The 14,843-nt window shown below is 37.6% G+C and overlaps 1 protein-coding gene across 1 annotated transcript in view; it reads right to left on the reverse strand.

Annotated features, from left to right (window-relative positions):
• Positions 1-14,299, reverse strand: part of SLC10A7 (solute carrier family 10 member 7) — a 214,971-nt gene extending 200,672 nt beyond the window's left edge. Inside the window, exons 1-3 of the mRNA XM_033133342.1 lie at positions 13,984-14,299; positions 7,880-7,962; positions 1,172-1,308 (exon numbers count right to left, since the gene is read on the reverse strand). Of these exons, the coding sequence (XP_032989233.1) occupies positions 1,172-1,308; positions 7,880-7,962; positions 13,984-14,083 (320 nt within the window). The 5' untranslated portion in view covers positions 14,084-14,299. The remainder of the gene's footprint in view (positions 1-1,171; positions 1,309-7,879; positions 7,963-13,983) is intronic.
• Positions 14,300-14,843: the final 544 nt, after the last annotated feature.

A 14,843-nucleotide genomic window follows, 5' to 3' on the forward strand; every position in this document is an offset into this window, starting at 1 on the left:
CACGTCATATAATTCACCCTCTATATCACCAGGCTCTGGCCACCATGGTTGCTTTCCTGACCCTAGAACATACCAGGCCTCTTCCTGCCTTGGAGCCCTTGCACATCCTGTTTCCTTTGCCTAGAACATTCTGTCCCCCAGAACTCTGCAAACTAATCGCCAGCCTGTGCACCCAAACACTTTCAATCATATCGTACTGTTTTACTTCACATCACTTATTTCTTTCTTGGTCATCTATTTACTTCTTTATTGACAATCACACCCAGAGTCTCTTCAATGTGCAAAACTACCGGCTCTTGGCCAATATTGTCCACTGTTGTTTTTCCAGTACCTATAACAACCCCTGGCACATAGTAGGAGCTAAACAAATGACTTAAATAAGCGATCTCAACTGATGAACCCAACACTGTGAAGCAGGTAGTAACCATATGATTCTTCTCATTTTATAGACTGGAATCCTGAGGTTCAACACTGTTAAATGCATTTCCTCAAAGTGACATAGCAAGTTAGGAACAGGATCGGAATGCAATCTTCAGGCTTTAAGTACAGTGTTTTAGGTATTACACCAGGATGCTAAAATGTGGATGGTTTTAAACCAATTCAAATAATTTCTTAAAATCATTAAATTCTTGTAAAATATATGGCAACACTTTTAATGGGAGAAAAAATTCTAATAAAAATCTATTGTTAATTCAACTATCCTATCAAACACCAAACAGAATAAGTGAAAAAGTAAATGTTTGTCCCTTATATATTTTTTTTCTTTCCTATATATTTTAAAAGCACATATTATACTCCGAATACATTTGGTAAGATAAATCACAAAAGTTAAAGACTCAATTGATAATGTACATTATACACATACATACAGATCTTACAACCACTAGTCCCTTCCATTTTAATCCCAGCACAACTTTTTTTAAATTCCTAGAAAAACGTTTATCCTAGAGCCTTAAGATTAAGTATATGGGTGTATTTTAAGATTCTGTTATAAAATTCTTTGATGAACCTCCTTCATGAAACATTACCATTTTAAAGAATAATGTTAAAAGTGTTTTTATTTCCTTATAAGATACCACACATAAGCTCTTTTGTAAATAGTTGCCACAGAAATAATAATGTCACTAGAGATGCCCATTAAAAATGGACCCTTCAAAATATTCAAACATACCCTTTTAAAAGCCATTCATTGATGGGTGTGATTGATAAGAGCTGAAGAAAAAGCCATATTGTTGCTGGGAAGAATGCAAGTGTAAAGATCTGAATGAAAAGATGCAGTCTGATATGCACCAAAGCACTCGTCAGCTCCTGCAAAAATGGACACAAAATAATAAAAGTAAGAAAACTATTTCTGAAAAGAGACTGCTACTAAAATGACATTACATGAATTCGTTTTTTAAATTGAGATATAATCCACATATTATATTTGTTTCAGGCATGTAACACAACGATTTGATATTTGTATATGCTGCAAAATAATCACCCCAATTAGTCTAGCTAAGATTCATTAATTTGGAGTTATTTCATAGCTAAATTTTATACCTATAAGCATATGCATAAGATACAGACTTTAATTAAAAAAAGTTATTGATTGTTATGAAGTTATTCATGAAGATTATGATTTTTATATAAAATTTCTGAAATATTTAAATTTCTTTCAAATATACAATATACCACAAGAATTTAAATTAAAAAAATTCTGGACCAGGACTAAGCTAACTACCTTTACACCAGTATAGATTTGAGGATTGGTGACAGTGTTAACAAACATGTACGTTTACCTAAAAAAATAATAATAATTTTATTTAAAAATTTTAGCAGGACCTATTACAATTGAATTAAATATGCTACTTAACCTCTCTGTTCATTACACCAGAACTCGTAAGGCCTCAATTTGGCAAGATGTTACTAAAGCTACACACAAATCATAATTCTTGAAAATGTTTTCCCCAACAACATTCTATAATTCAAAATGGCTTCTTCCCCAAACTCCACTCATTATATTTCTTTGTTAACCTTTACTGAATAGCAGCCATAAGGCATGCTCTGAGCTTGCTACTTATGTATGTTACCTCATTTAATCCTCGTAACAACCCAGTTAGGTAGATACTATTATCCCTATTTTACTGATGAGGAAATTGAAATTAAGAGCTCCTGTACAGTGAAGATCAGAATCAAACCCACTAAACCCACGCCTGCTTTTCCACCGTGTCACACTGCTACCCCAAGAGGGAAATAATTCCCATGAAACATGACAAACCAGGCACATGTTACAAGTCTCTCAGCTAAAAAAGGATACACTAAGCTAAACTATGGGCTTTAAATATGTACTAAATAACAAGCAGTTGCATTTGAATTTCTTTGAGTTATGTGGTTATTCAGTGGAAATAAAACAAATTTAGAAAGTAGTAGAAAACTTACATAAAACATTCAGGCAGTCATTAAAGCACAAAGATGCCACAGATTCCCTGGTTACAAGCATAGCACTGTAATGTCAAGTAAGACATTCAAGAGATCCTCAGCCTCAGAGACCTTAGCCAAAGTTTATAGTTTAATAAACAGTAGGTTAATTCAGACTCATTCACTGACCACCACTTTCTGAGATCTGTCTCGTTGGCTTTCACTATTTTATCTCCCTGTGTGAAGACACACAGCTGTTCCATTTTGGTCACAAAACATCCCTAATGACATGTGCCCTAAGGAACTCCTGGCAATCCGGGTCTAATGCAGGGCACTGGGTAGACCAGAAGCGATTCTAGGTCCACGGATCAAACCTAAGAGAAAAGAAGCCATCCTTACTCTGAATCAGAAGTTTCAACCCAGCGAAACCTGAGCACCAGCAGAACTCACAGCAGTTTTGAAAACAAATCTCACTCAGATATACTCAGAGGCATTCAATAAATACCAAAGAAATATTAGTGTTTTTTAATTTAAAAAAAATTGTAAAATGATTAGCCAGAATGCAGTAATTAAGGCATTTCACATATGTCTCAGAAATATAAAACAATATAACTTTTCTGAAAAGGAATTTGGGAATATATATCAAGGACTATAATATAATTCATATTTGTGGATACCACAATTTTATGTCTAGGCATTTATCCTAAGGATAAAAAAAAATAGTTACAAGCATTTATACACAGACTTGACCCTTGCAGCATTACCCATTACAATGAAATCTGGAAACAAATGTCCAAAGATAGGAGAATAACTAAATAATTTAAGATATAAACACTGTTAAGAGCTATTAAAAGCCATGTTAAAACTGTGTAGACATATGTGCTCCAGTGTTCACTGCAGCTTTATTGACAGTGGCCAAGACATGGAAACAACCACAGTGTCCTTTGATAGATGATTGGATAAAGAAAATGTGGTATATATACACAATAGAATACTACTCTGCCATAAGTAAAGATGAAATGTACCATTTGAGACAACATGGATGGATCTTGAGATTATAACGCTAAGCGAAATAAGTCAGGCAGAAAAAGTCGAGAACCATATGAGTTCACTGATATGTGGTATATAAAACTGAAAACAACAAAAGAACAAGACAAACAAATGAAGCAACAAAAACTCATAGACACAGACAATAGTTTAGTGGTTACTGGAGGGGAAGGGGGAAGAGGGGTGGATGAGGGTAAAGGGGGTCCAATATATGGTGATGGAAGGAGAACTGACTCTGGGTGGTGAACACATTGTGATATATAGATGATGTATTACAGAATTGTACACCTGAAATCTATGTAACTTTACTAACAACTGTCACCCCAATAAACTTCAATTAAAAAAAAAAGATGAAAAACAGTGTGGCTAAGGCTGTAGCAGTACAGTCTTTCCCTACTTAATCAACAGCAGTGTAAATGGGCGTAACCTATGGAGAGCAATCTGGCAACTCATCTCTTTGTTCAACAAATATTTACTGAGCACCTGCCACTATTCCAGGTACGTGGATTAGCTATCATAACCTAAACTACACATACCATTTGACCTAGCAATTCCACTTCTAGGAATTAATCCTTCACATATACTCCCAAATGTGGGAAATTACATATTTTGGGGTTATCCTTTGCATCTTGTTTGTAATAGCAAAATTTTATAAATTACCTAAATGTCCATCAACAGAGGACTAGGAAAATATATCATGACACATTCATAAATTGGAATACTTTTCAGCATACCAAAAGAAACAGGGGGTTCTTTATGTGCTGATATGAAATAATCTCCAAGATATATTTTTTGAGTAAAATAAGGTATCAGATGGCAAATAGTATAAAATACCACAGTTTAAAGTGAAGATACACATATGTACGTTTTGCATAGAATATCTCTGGAAAGACACACAGAAAATGTTAACATTGGTTGTCTCCAGAGAAGAGAACTGGATACCCGTTAGAGGGATAAAAGGAAGACCTCTCATCATATATACTTTTGTACCTTTTGATTTATGTTCATAAAAGTAAACAAAATCTAAATTATAATTTTTAAATATATGTAAATAAAGAAAAATTAAATAAAAATATTAAATTACATTAAAAATTTTACAATGTCACATATAAAAATAAGATTATATATGCGTGTGTATGTGTATATGTATGCTAATATGTATACATATATAAACATAGTTACATGTATACAATTTTTAACAAAATATTTTCTATGTGTAAAAATGTTTATACAAAAGGACTAAAACATTGCAGATGTTAATAGTTATTTTCTAATCTTTCTATCTTTCTACAATGGGGAAATACCACTTTTGTAATCATAAAAAAGTTATTAAAAAAATGTAGTTACAGAATACTACCTGACCTAATAAACAATTAGAAACAACTGATAGTACATTAGAATAATGGAGCAGTAAAGAACCCAGCCAAATGAATCACATGGGTCTACTGTGCTGGCTTAGAAGGAACCTCTTAACAACAGGGAAATAACAGACATGAAGTGTTTCTAAGAAAGATTTTTCAATAATGTCACAAACGCCCAGTGTTACATATTTTCCAGATCTTCCACATACAACTTTGAAGAGAAAATAAGGTAACACTAGAAAAGAAAAAGCAAGTAACACTATAAAACCCAAATAGCACTAAGTCATATAGATCCATGTAGAATTTAGGGCCACATACTCCAATAAATGCCATCATGAATAATTGAAAAGTTGATTCTTTGTGACGTTTTGTTTATTCACATGTAATACAGGTCAAATTCCATTAAAATAAAATGAAGGAGGTACTCCACATACTGATGATATGGAGTCTCACAGACAGCATCAAGAATTGCTGAAAATCAGGGGTTCTGACGGGGATGTAACAATATTTTCATTACATACGAATTTCCTTCTAACCCTCATTTGACCTTTATTTGATTCACTTTCTGAGAGTCAGCCTCACAGCTCTGTGCCAGAAACAAGCAGCATGAGCCTAAAGTTTAGAATTTGCTATATTTACTTCTAAGTGAATGGGATTTTTCTTTAAAAATCTGATAAGGAAAATAAGCAAAAATCTGTATATGCTGCTCTACTCAGAACCCTTTTCTTTGTTTCTATCCCAGTGCCAAGCACAGAGCTTTGTAGCCAGAAGCACTTGATAGATATTTGTTTAAATGAATTGGTCCTGGCACGGTCGCTTAAAGTGACAAATCAAGTTAGCAAAATATAAAATACACCTCAAATGTGACCTTATTTCACTTCAGTGCAACAAAATTTCAGAAACCATTTCAACAAGTATTTCAAAAACTAGAAATCAACAGTCATAAAACTGAAGATTTAGCATGAAATCTTTTTAGCATGAAGTATTAACACAAAGTTCTTTATAATTTCAATAAATGAGCAAAACAACTTTTAGAATATACATCATTACATCCATGTATGAGTAATACTACTGCATGAAATGTTCAATATAAATCAAACTTGAAAGGGACCACTGTAAATGCTTTCAAACAAACGTAAGTCAATAATAACTTACAGTCTCCTGTGTGCAAGAATGCACCATTCTAGAACTTAATAGGGTAAGAAAATAGTGGTCCCAGCTGAAATTAATTTAAGATTATTAACTAGAAAATAAATAACAACACGATTGCTACCTTTGAATTTACTACTCTGGTTGCCCAGGAAATTAGCAGGGCTTAGAGATGGTTTAACATTACACAATGATGTAGTCTAGGGCATCTTAAGTTAAATGGATCTTGAAAATGACTTAATGCTGTATTCGTTTCAAAAGGGCCTTTTGAAGGAAATGGCTTTGATGGCTACTTAGATACTGTGAGAACACATAAGATCAAGGCATTTCAGCATTAGACCCAAATTAGCTGGATGACTCTGAAGGTTTCCTAGGTGCTTACAGAAAAATGTGGTCCTTAGAGAAATGCTGATAGCTGTGACATTCCTTCTTCAACTCCTGCATCCCACGAAGTTGGCTGCTTTACAGAATAGCTGTAAGCAAGAGGCTAAGGAGAGAATCAAGTCTCTTGCCAGATTTCCCATGGCCTAAGTAACAGCTGTAGCTATTAAGCAGCCACCAGGGGACGTAGTTAGAGCAATGTCCCAAGTAGAGGACTTGGGTCAAGCAGCTGCTCCACAATAAGCATTAGCCAAGCCCAGCAGGAAGACCTCCAAGGGAGATCAGCCCAGCAGCCCAGGAGTGGCGAATATGTTTCTGTACCATTGTGTCCCACACTCGAGGACCAACAAAACTCTGGTGTTGACAGGAAAAGCCCGTACCCTCTATGCACTAATCATAGTTCTTTCACCTCAATACAATTTACAAAAACTGGAATTTGACATATTTAGGAAATACCATCCATGTCCGTTATTTTCGGAAGAAGATTTAGACACAATGTATCTGTCATACACACCACACATGGATCTCATCTATATCCAAAATGCCCCCAATGAAAAGATTTATACCAACCTGATAACTACAGAATACATAAATTTAGCAAAACCATACTTTTTCCCTGTAGCTACAAGAGTGCTCAGAAAAAGAGGTAACTGAATTTGGTCTTCATTCAAATCACACTTAAAAGAAATTTTAAGTAACTAAAGGCAAGATATCATGCAGAAACAGAATTTTAAGTTTTAAAGCCACCCCCCCCCAAAAAAAAATCCTTCTTACATAGTAAGATTTCCCTATCTATGTAAGAATAAGCGTCTTAGAATGACAACTTTGAAAACTCTATGTAATTTCTTCAAAAGCAGATGGGTATTTTTTCTTTTTTCTCTTCCATTGTAAGCCAAAAGGGAATGATAAATTCGACTCATTCCTATCTCAGATATAAAAATTCAGATATAAATTTCTTTAATTCCAAGGAATCCCATGTTCAGTGACACTTGGAACAGTAAATAACATTCATCATAGGTTGTGACTTAGTATGAAAAATACCAATATTTCTCTTAAAACATTTATTAATTCTTAATAGATACACTAACAAGGAATATACTTTTTAAAAATATACAAAGTAGTTAAAACTTATGACAAGTTCTCACTTGAGCAGCATGAATCCTGGGAACAAAAGATGATACACAAAGTTATGGGAACCCAACGAAACATCAACAGCTGAACGGTGCCCCAGTAGGCACCACTCTAGTTACCACCACAACCTGAGGAAGACCGGAAGTAGAGGCTTCACTTCAGTTGCTGTATTAAAAACATAACCCATTACGACCACATCCTCGGGGGCCATGCTGCTCGACTCTGAAGTTTCTATAACGTGTAGGTACAAGACCCAAGTCCTTTGCTGAAGTCCAAGTTATCTTCTGTGAGCGTGAAGACTTCAAACTAGAGCTACACACGACTTTGCAAGAGGATTCTGAAATTTCAAAATATTAAGTACAAATTCAACTTTTCTCCCCATCTTTCCTGTGTCCCATAAGTGACAGTACCTCTGTTTTTAATGACAGTCCACTGTTAAAGAATATTGTTGCAACAGCAATGTAGGAGACAGTTATTTCTGGCTTCAGTGGTCCTAAAGAGAGAGAAACGAGTTACCGTTAGATAAGAATTTCCAGGAGAGAACTGGGTCTGAAAGACCAATCCATCGGAGGAGGCAAATGGTACTTTACATCGTAGTGCCGGCCCTACTATCCTACTGTCCTGACAGAGTCAAGCATTTGTTCTCTGCTCTCCTATGTGAGAACTCTGTTCTCACACAGGACAGCAGATAGTCAACATGCTTCAATATAGGTCCTAATTATACCTATCACAGTATCAGTGTTGAGATAATAATTAAAATTCCCCAAACCAAAAGGAGAGAATTAATGGAAGAAGTTCCTTCCTCTTTAGCAAATATCATTTAATTTCTTCTAGGATACCTGAAATAAAAGCTTGCATTCATGCATACGTTCCATTCTCCCCAAGAGTATTCAGCCTACAAATATTACTGAGCACTTGTGATTGAGACAACGCAAATAGAGTTACAGTGTACTTAACAGTACGTTGTGAAGATCGTAATTATTATGAAATTGTGCCTGGCCCTGGGCATACTGTAGTGAACCAGACAGGCTTGATCCTTGCCCTTCAGAAAATCCTGTCTGGAGTTAGGCTGGCATCCTCCCAGATGCAGTAACACTGTGGATACAATAGGGACACCCCTAATATTTATTTATTTTTGTGCCATGTACACAATTGGCTTAAAGACCTAATGTGCTAACCAATGAACAACATTCTTTGAAAAGATGTAGCTCTGAGAAAATGACATTTTACATTTAAAAGAGACTTGGTTGTTGTAACTCAGGGGCTAAGGGGTACCACTGGCATCTAGTAGACAGAGATGAGGAGTTCTGCTAAACATCCTGGAAGGCACAGGATAACCTTCCCAACAGCAAAGAATTATCATGTCCAAAATGTCTGCAGTGCTGAGGGAGAGAAACCCTGGCATACACCAGCAGTTTAAAATCTAAGATCATCTCATGTCTGACATTCTATTCGGCCTTCTTATGCTGAGTTGAAGAGTGTCCCCCCAAAATTCACGTCCACACAGAACCTGTGAATGTGACCTTATTTGGAAATAGGGTCTTTGCAGATAGATGTAATCAAATGAAGATGAGTTCTTATCGGATTAGGGTGGGCCCTGATCCAATGACTGGCGTTCTTACAAGAAGAAGGAAGTTTGGACAGTCACACACAGAGGAAAGATGGCCATGGAGAGACTGAGGCAGAGACCAGAGTTTTTTCACCAAGCAATGGTGGTAATCAGCAACCACCGCAAGCTAGAAGAAGCCAGGAAAGATTCACCCCTAGGGCCTTAGGTGGAAGCACGGCCCTGCCAACATGATGCTCAGACTTTAGGCTCTAGAACTGTGAGAAAATACATTTCTGCCATTTTAAGCCCCCCAGTTTGCGGTAATTTGTTGTGGCAGTCCTAAGAAACTAATGGAAAGGGAAGGGAAAGGAAAGGAAGGGAAGGGAAGGAAACTAATACACCCTTTAAGCAAAAGAACAGGACAGCATTCACGGCCTCTCCATTCCCTGGAACTCTTCACCATACCTACAGATACTGCTCAATTGCAAGCTCAGGAAAAATCACCATTCATTCAGTCAACAAATATTTATTGAGTAACTACTATACTTTAGGCATTTGTAGTAGTACATCAGCGAATTTAAAAAACAAAGATTTCCTCAAACATTGCAATAAATTCTTTTATGTATCTGGCATTTATACAAATCATTTTGCTGAGATCTGAGAAAAGAGAGCAAAAGGGAGAAGGACAGTGCAAATGTAACTACATATCAGGGCAGTAGAGGCTGTTCAAAAATACTATTTTTATATTTGTGAGTGAATCTGTCTCAGCAGCTCACACTTAGAAATAATGCTTCCTCAACAACTGAGAAAGCGGAGTCAGAAGCAGATTTTAAAGTCAGGAATCTGACTGGTTTTGAAAGTAAATACTTTCCAGGAATTTTAAATGCTGTTTTTTAAAATTCGTATCATTTTTGTTTTCCTCTAATCCCTTGCTTTTTATGAGACCTTATTCTTGTCAACTGTGGGTCTGCCCACAGCGGTGCCTCCAGCATTTCTATACAGGATGGGTCAGAGTAAGCGATATGGTCATAAATGAGAGTGAGACGAAACATCTAAAGATGCGTCTCTATAGCAAGGATGTGGCTTTTACTTAGACTGCATGTTTCCTGGGGGTACCTGAAGCATCTACTTTACTTGGCCAACCACCGAATTTTTTAAAAACTCCTCCCACACTTCACATGCACATACATAAATCCACATAATCACTATTAACTAATTGGCGTAATTCAGTGGAATGACTGATTCCTGACTTTCAATGTATTAAATCTTGGAGACATTATTGTATACTGGGTTTTTTTATTAGATGCGTATCTAAATAACTCTAAGCCATGAAAGGACATGGTAAGGGTCCTCCAGGGCTACCTACAATGTACCTTTTAAATGGGAAGAATAAATTCATTCTGATTGGGAGACCCTAAAGTCTCTGAGACACGACACCGAGATGCTAACAGAACACTCAACTTGTGAATGCGGAACTAGAAGTCACTCAGGGTTGCAATGAAAACTTGGTAAATATTTGCACAGAGGTAATAGTTGAAACTATGTTATAAAAAATGACATCTGGCACTCTCCAAGATAATGATTATATCACCAAAATAAACAGATCCAGAGCTTAAGATGTCTATAAAGCTAAAGTGGAAATACAAGTGTTAACTTTTCCTTTAAACAAAAGAAAAAAAATGTTTATCAGTGAAAATGAAATGGGGTAGCAAAATCAAAAGAAAAATTGGCCATAAAAAAACTGAAGCAATTTTGGAGCTCCAAAACCCATGTTTTTTAATGGGGGTAGAGTAATGATTTGGAATGCTTAAAAATTCAAGGAACTATTACCATCTCATAAAATCTACTCATCATCAAAGTAAATTTCACTTCTAAACTAATCTAAGATATTCATGCTAATATACTTAAGCTTATAGCATGTTTTTGGTTATGCTTTTTTTTAATGGAAAAACAAATAATTTAAATGAAGATGCAGGTAGAAATGAGAAACTTCTTCTGTACTTCCAAAGAAGTAAGCCTTTCTCTTCCTAAGAATGAATAGCACAGTGTTGAACTCCAGTAAACTCTAAGGTATGCATCGCTCAGGGCTGCTCTGAGTGGCAATGGGACAGGTTATCGACACCTCAGAATCTATATACATTTACATCTATTGTGACTGTTTATTTTCAACCTTCTTCTATATATTTAAAACTGAAATGTAACTGAGTAAAAAGAACAGTGAAGAATTAAATTACCTAGGCTAGTACCGATTACACTGTCTCCCATTTAGAAAGTCATTCAACTTCTTTAATTTTAGGGTTCCCACATCTATACATTTCCTGTCATCCATAATTCACCAATTGGCTATGAAGGTTGTTTTTAAAGGGAGGACAGATCATAGTTGTGGTGCCTTAAGTACAGCAGTCTTACACTTAAAAGTAAGGTATTGAGCCAGGTAAAAGTGAAAGGTGCATCTTAACAAGCTGAAGAATACCAAAACTTTTCCTATTTAAAAGAATATCTGGAAAACTGTCGTACTGAAAATTGTCCAGTCAATGTGAATGTCTGAAAAATCACATTCCCAATGTACAGAGCCCATGGAAACTTTGACTAAAAATTAGAAGCCAAAAGAGGTGCTTTGGACTATTCTAAAGAGCAGACCTTGTTCCTAAATTTTTGTTGCACTAACTAGAGGAGTGAAAGTATTACTTGGTACTATTTGGAGGTTTGTTTTTATTTAAGAGGTTTTACAGGGAGAAAAGCCAATCAAAAGCTCAATAGAAGTATCAAGAACATAACCTGACAGCCTATATAAGAAATCCCAAACAACTGTTTAACTTTCGTTTTAGAAAGTTATCAAAGAAATCATATGAGTTTACTGTTGTCTAATATTAGCTGATTCTGCTCTGCTCCTTTGGGCTAAAAATCAGGGCATGAAAAAGATCTTTATTACAGGGAGCCCATCTTTACTATGGTTATTCATTTTTAATGATTTTTCACCAAAAAATATTTCTATAGATTTTGCAACTGGTATGAAATAAGGAGGAGTCCTGGTCTCTAGTTCTTCCTGTTCCCTAACTAACCTAGCTAACTTAATCTAGGGGCAGCCGCCTGACCTCAGGTCTCGGTATCTTTAACTGTAAAAGAAGCTTGTTGGCTTAAAATACTTTCAAGTTCCCTTTTAGCTCTTAACTTTCTACTCTTTTAAAATTAAACAAAGAAATGAATTATCCTGGATTAATGGCATAAGGACTAGTGAGAATGGGAAACATTATTTCTAAAGTATAATAATGAAACAAAACTTCAAGAAGCAGAGTTCCAGGGCATGAGGAAGATTATAGAATCCATCTCACATATGCCACTGAGGGAAGTCCTAGGGAAATTATTCAGCTTTCAACAACCTTTCTTCACACAGAGCACCCGAAATGTAAGATAAAAGATACTTTACCAAACCTAGGCCCTGCAGATCTAAACTTAAAGATCATACATCACCTGTAACTTCACCTTAACACCAAGCAAATAAAAGATCTAACACCAAAAGCTGTAAAGTATACTAGTGGAGTGAGTCAAGTGTGCATTCCAGATCACCATAAAGACACTAACTTTAATTCTCACTATCCAGCTAACTGCAGGGACAAGGGGTATGCGTTTGACAGAACCTCAAACACCAACATTTCACGAATTTCCCAAAAGCTCACAGAGAAGCTACATCAAAGAAGAAACTGGTACCTTCTGGGGTTGAAACCACCATGAATAACAGCTTTATTCTCAGTTGTATACATTACACATTTTGTACTAAGTTGAATATAGAAGAAAAAAACATAAAATAACAAAACAAATTTTAATCCCCACAATCTTCATTCAAGTAATTCCTTTTAAATATTCCCTGAAGCTACTTCTAAATGGAGGTATTGAAAGTAGAGCGTAGAAGGAACCACGGTTCTCCTGAGAGATTTTATTCACTTCCATCACGTTTTAACAACAAGGCACAAATAACTTCAAATATCCTCCTGAGCACTTCCTAACATACAAAGTGTGTGCTCACTTCTCTTCTCATTGTATGACTGACTGATGTGTTAAACCTGTTGTACTCGTATGCCTGTTGTATTAAACCTGTTGTATGACTGATGCATTAAACCTGTTCATAGCGTGGAAACTAACAAACAAGGTAAAAAAAAAACAACAATGAATTGAAGAAATTCAATTAATGTTTATGAAAAGTAGGACATGATTGTCTGGGGTGGGGGGGCATAAATGGCTATTGATATTTCCAGTCATTTCCACCAATGCCCGTCCCCACATTACAAGGCTCCCACTATTTAGAGATTTGAGTATGATTTTAGTCCGCCTACATTTCCTTGCCAAAATACACACTACACATAGTCTAAAAGAGCCTGTATCTGTTAGGCTGCTAAGGGTAGTAACTGAATCCCCGCAGCACACGGAAGTGGTGTTCTGTAATGAAAAAGTGCAACGTGTCAGTCAGCTTGGTCACTCTCCAACATGTGGGCCACAGAATCTGAATTGGAGGGAAAAGGGGTGTCCCTTGTTCTGTTTCTTCCCACTTTCTTCAACGGGGGTGGGGGAAGAAGGGGTCGGAAATAGACAAGGTAATGGTGTCCACTCCAAGATAGATGAGGAACTCCTGGCAACCTAGCATCCATCCCGTGGGATAGGATGCTACTTCGAGGGGAAGAAAAATAAGTTTCATTCTCAGTAACCTCACTCCTTGACACTAAACATACTCACTGATAATTCTCGGGAAAGGTAACCTGCGTTCTAAGTCCTTTGCCCTATTCCTAATTCCGAATCCTCTGTGGGGTTGGCAAATTTAAAAATCAGCAAAAGGGCCAAGGACACCCTGCGCTGGTCAGTGCTCCTGAGAGAGGCAGATACTTCCCAATTACGGTCTCCCCACCTTTCCAAGACTCGAAAATTAGTTCTGAAGTGGGAATCGCGGTGGAGCTTGCGGAGGTGCAGACTTACCCCCATTCACCCCTACGGACGGCTTCAGCTTAGCTCCGGCGATCGCCAGCACTATTCCAATCATGAACCATTCTTTCCTCATTCTCTCCAGCAGCCTCATGTTTGTTAGGGTGGGTGGGTTTTGTTTATTTGTTTGGCTTTTTTTCTTTTTAAGCTGCGATCGCTTAATCCCCGGGGCGTCTCCACACTTTCCACGGTCCCTCTTGACATGCAGCAAAGCAAGTCAAATTGCTACTTGTAAACTAAAGACCTGCGGATTGCTCCGGCGGCTTCGAGGAGGGCTGGGAGTAGTAGTATCCAGTGACAGGAAAGCCTCACTGAGCGCCGCCATCACTACCATGCGCCTCCTAATAGACGCGCACAGAGGCCAGAACCGCTCTGGCCCGAGTTCCCTAGCGTGAATGCCGGCCAGCGCAGACAATCGGGAAATGGAGGCTAGCCTCCGGGTAGGACCGACAGGCTTGTCACTTTCAAGACCTGCGGAACTTTAGGAATGACTAGGACGGGGAGAAGCGTGAGGCTCCACAGCCACCTAGTCTTATCAAAGGTCCCTCTCCAACAAACCTTTAGGCACAACCTCCCGCTCCCCTGGAGCATATCTACGGAGAAGCTGTCTGCTTCGCCAGGAGACTGCGGGAAGGGTTGACGTGCCCTCGGGGCAGGGATTTCTCTGTCCGCAGCTGCCGCGGCGGGGTGCAGGTTTATTTGCGGCGCGCATCTTCGGGGCATTACGACGCTTCCCGGACGCCCGCGTTGACGTGTGCGCGGGGGAAAGGGGAGGCCACTCTCGGTCTCCTAGTTCCCCGCCCAAGCTGCTGGAGTTAGATGTGTTCGGTGATCAGCGCAGAAAAGCCGCTCCC

The sequence above is a fragment of the Rhinolophus ferrumequinum genome, chromosome 18 (genome assembly GCF_004115265.2).
Source record: "Rhinolophus ferrumequinum isolate MPI-CBG mRhiFer1 chromosome 18, mRhiFer1_v1.p, whole genome shotgun sequence".
In the NCBI taxonomy this organism is placed as follows: Eukaryota; Metazoa; Chordata; class Mammalia; order Chiroptera; family Rhinolophidae; genus Rhinolophus; species Rhinolophus ferrumequinum.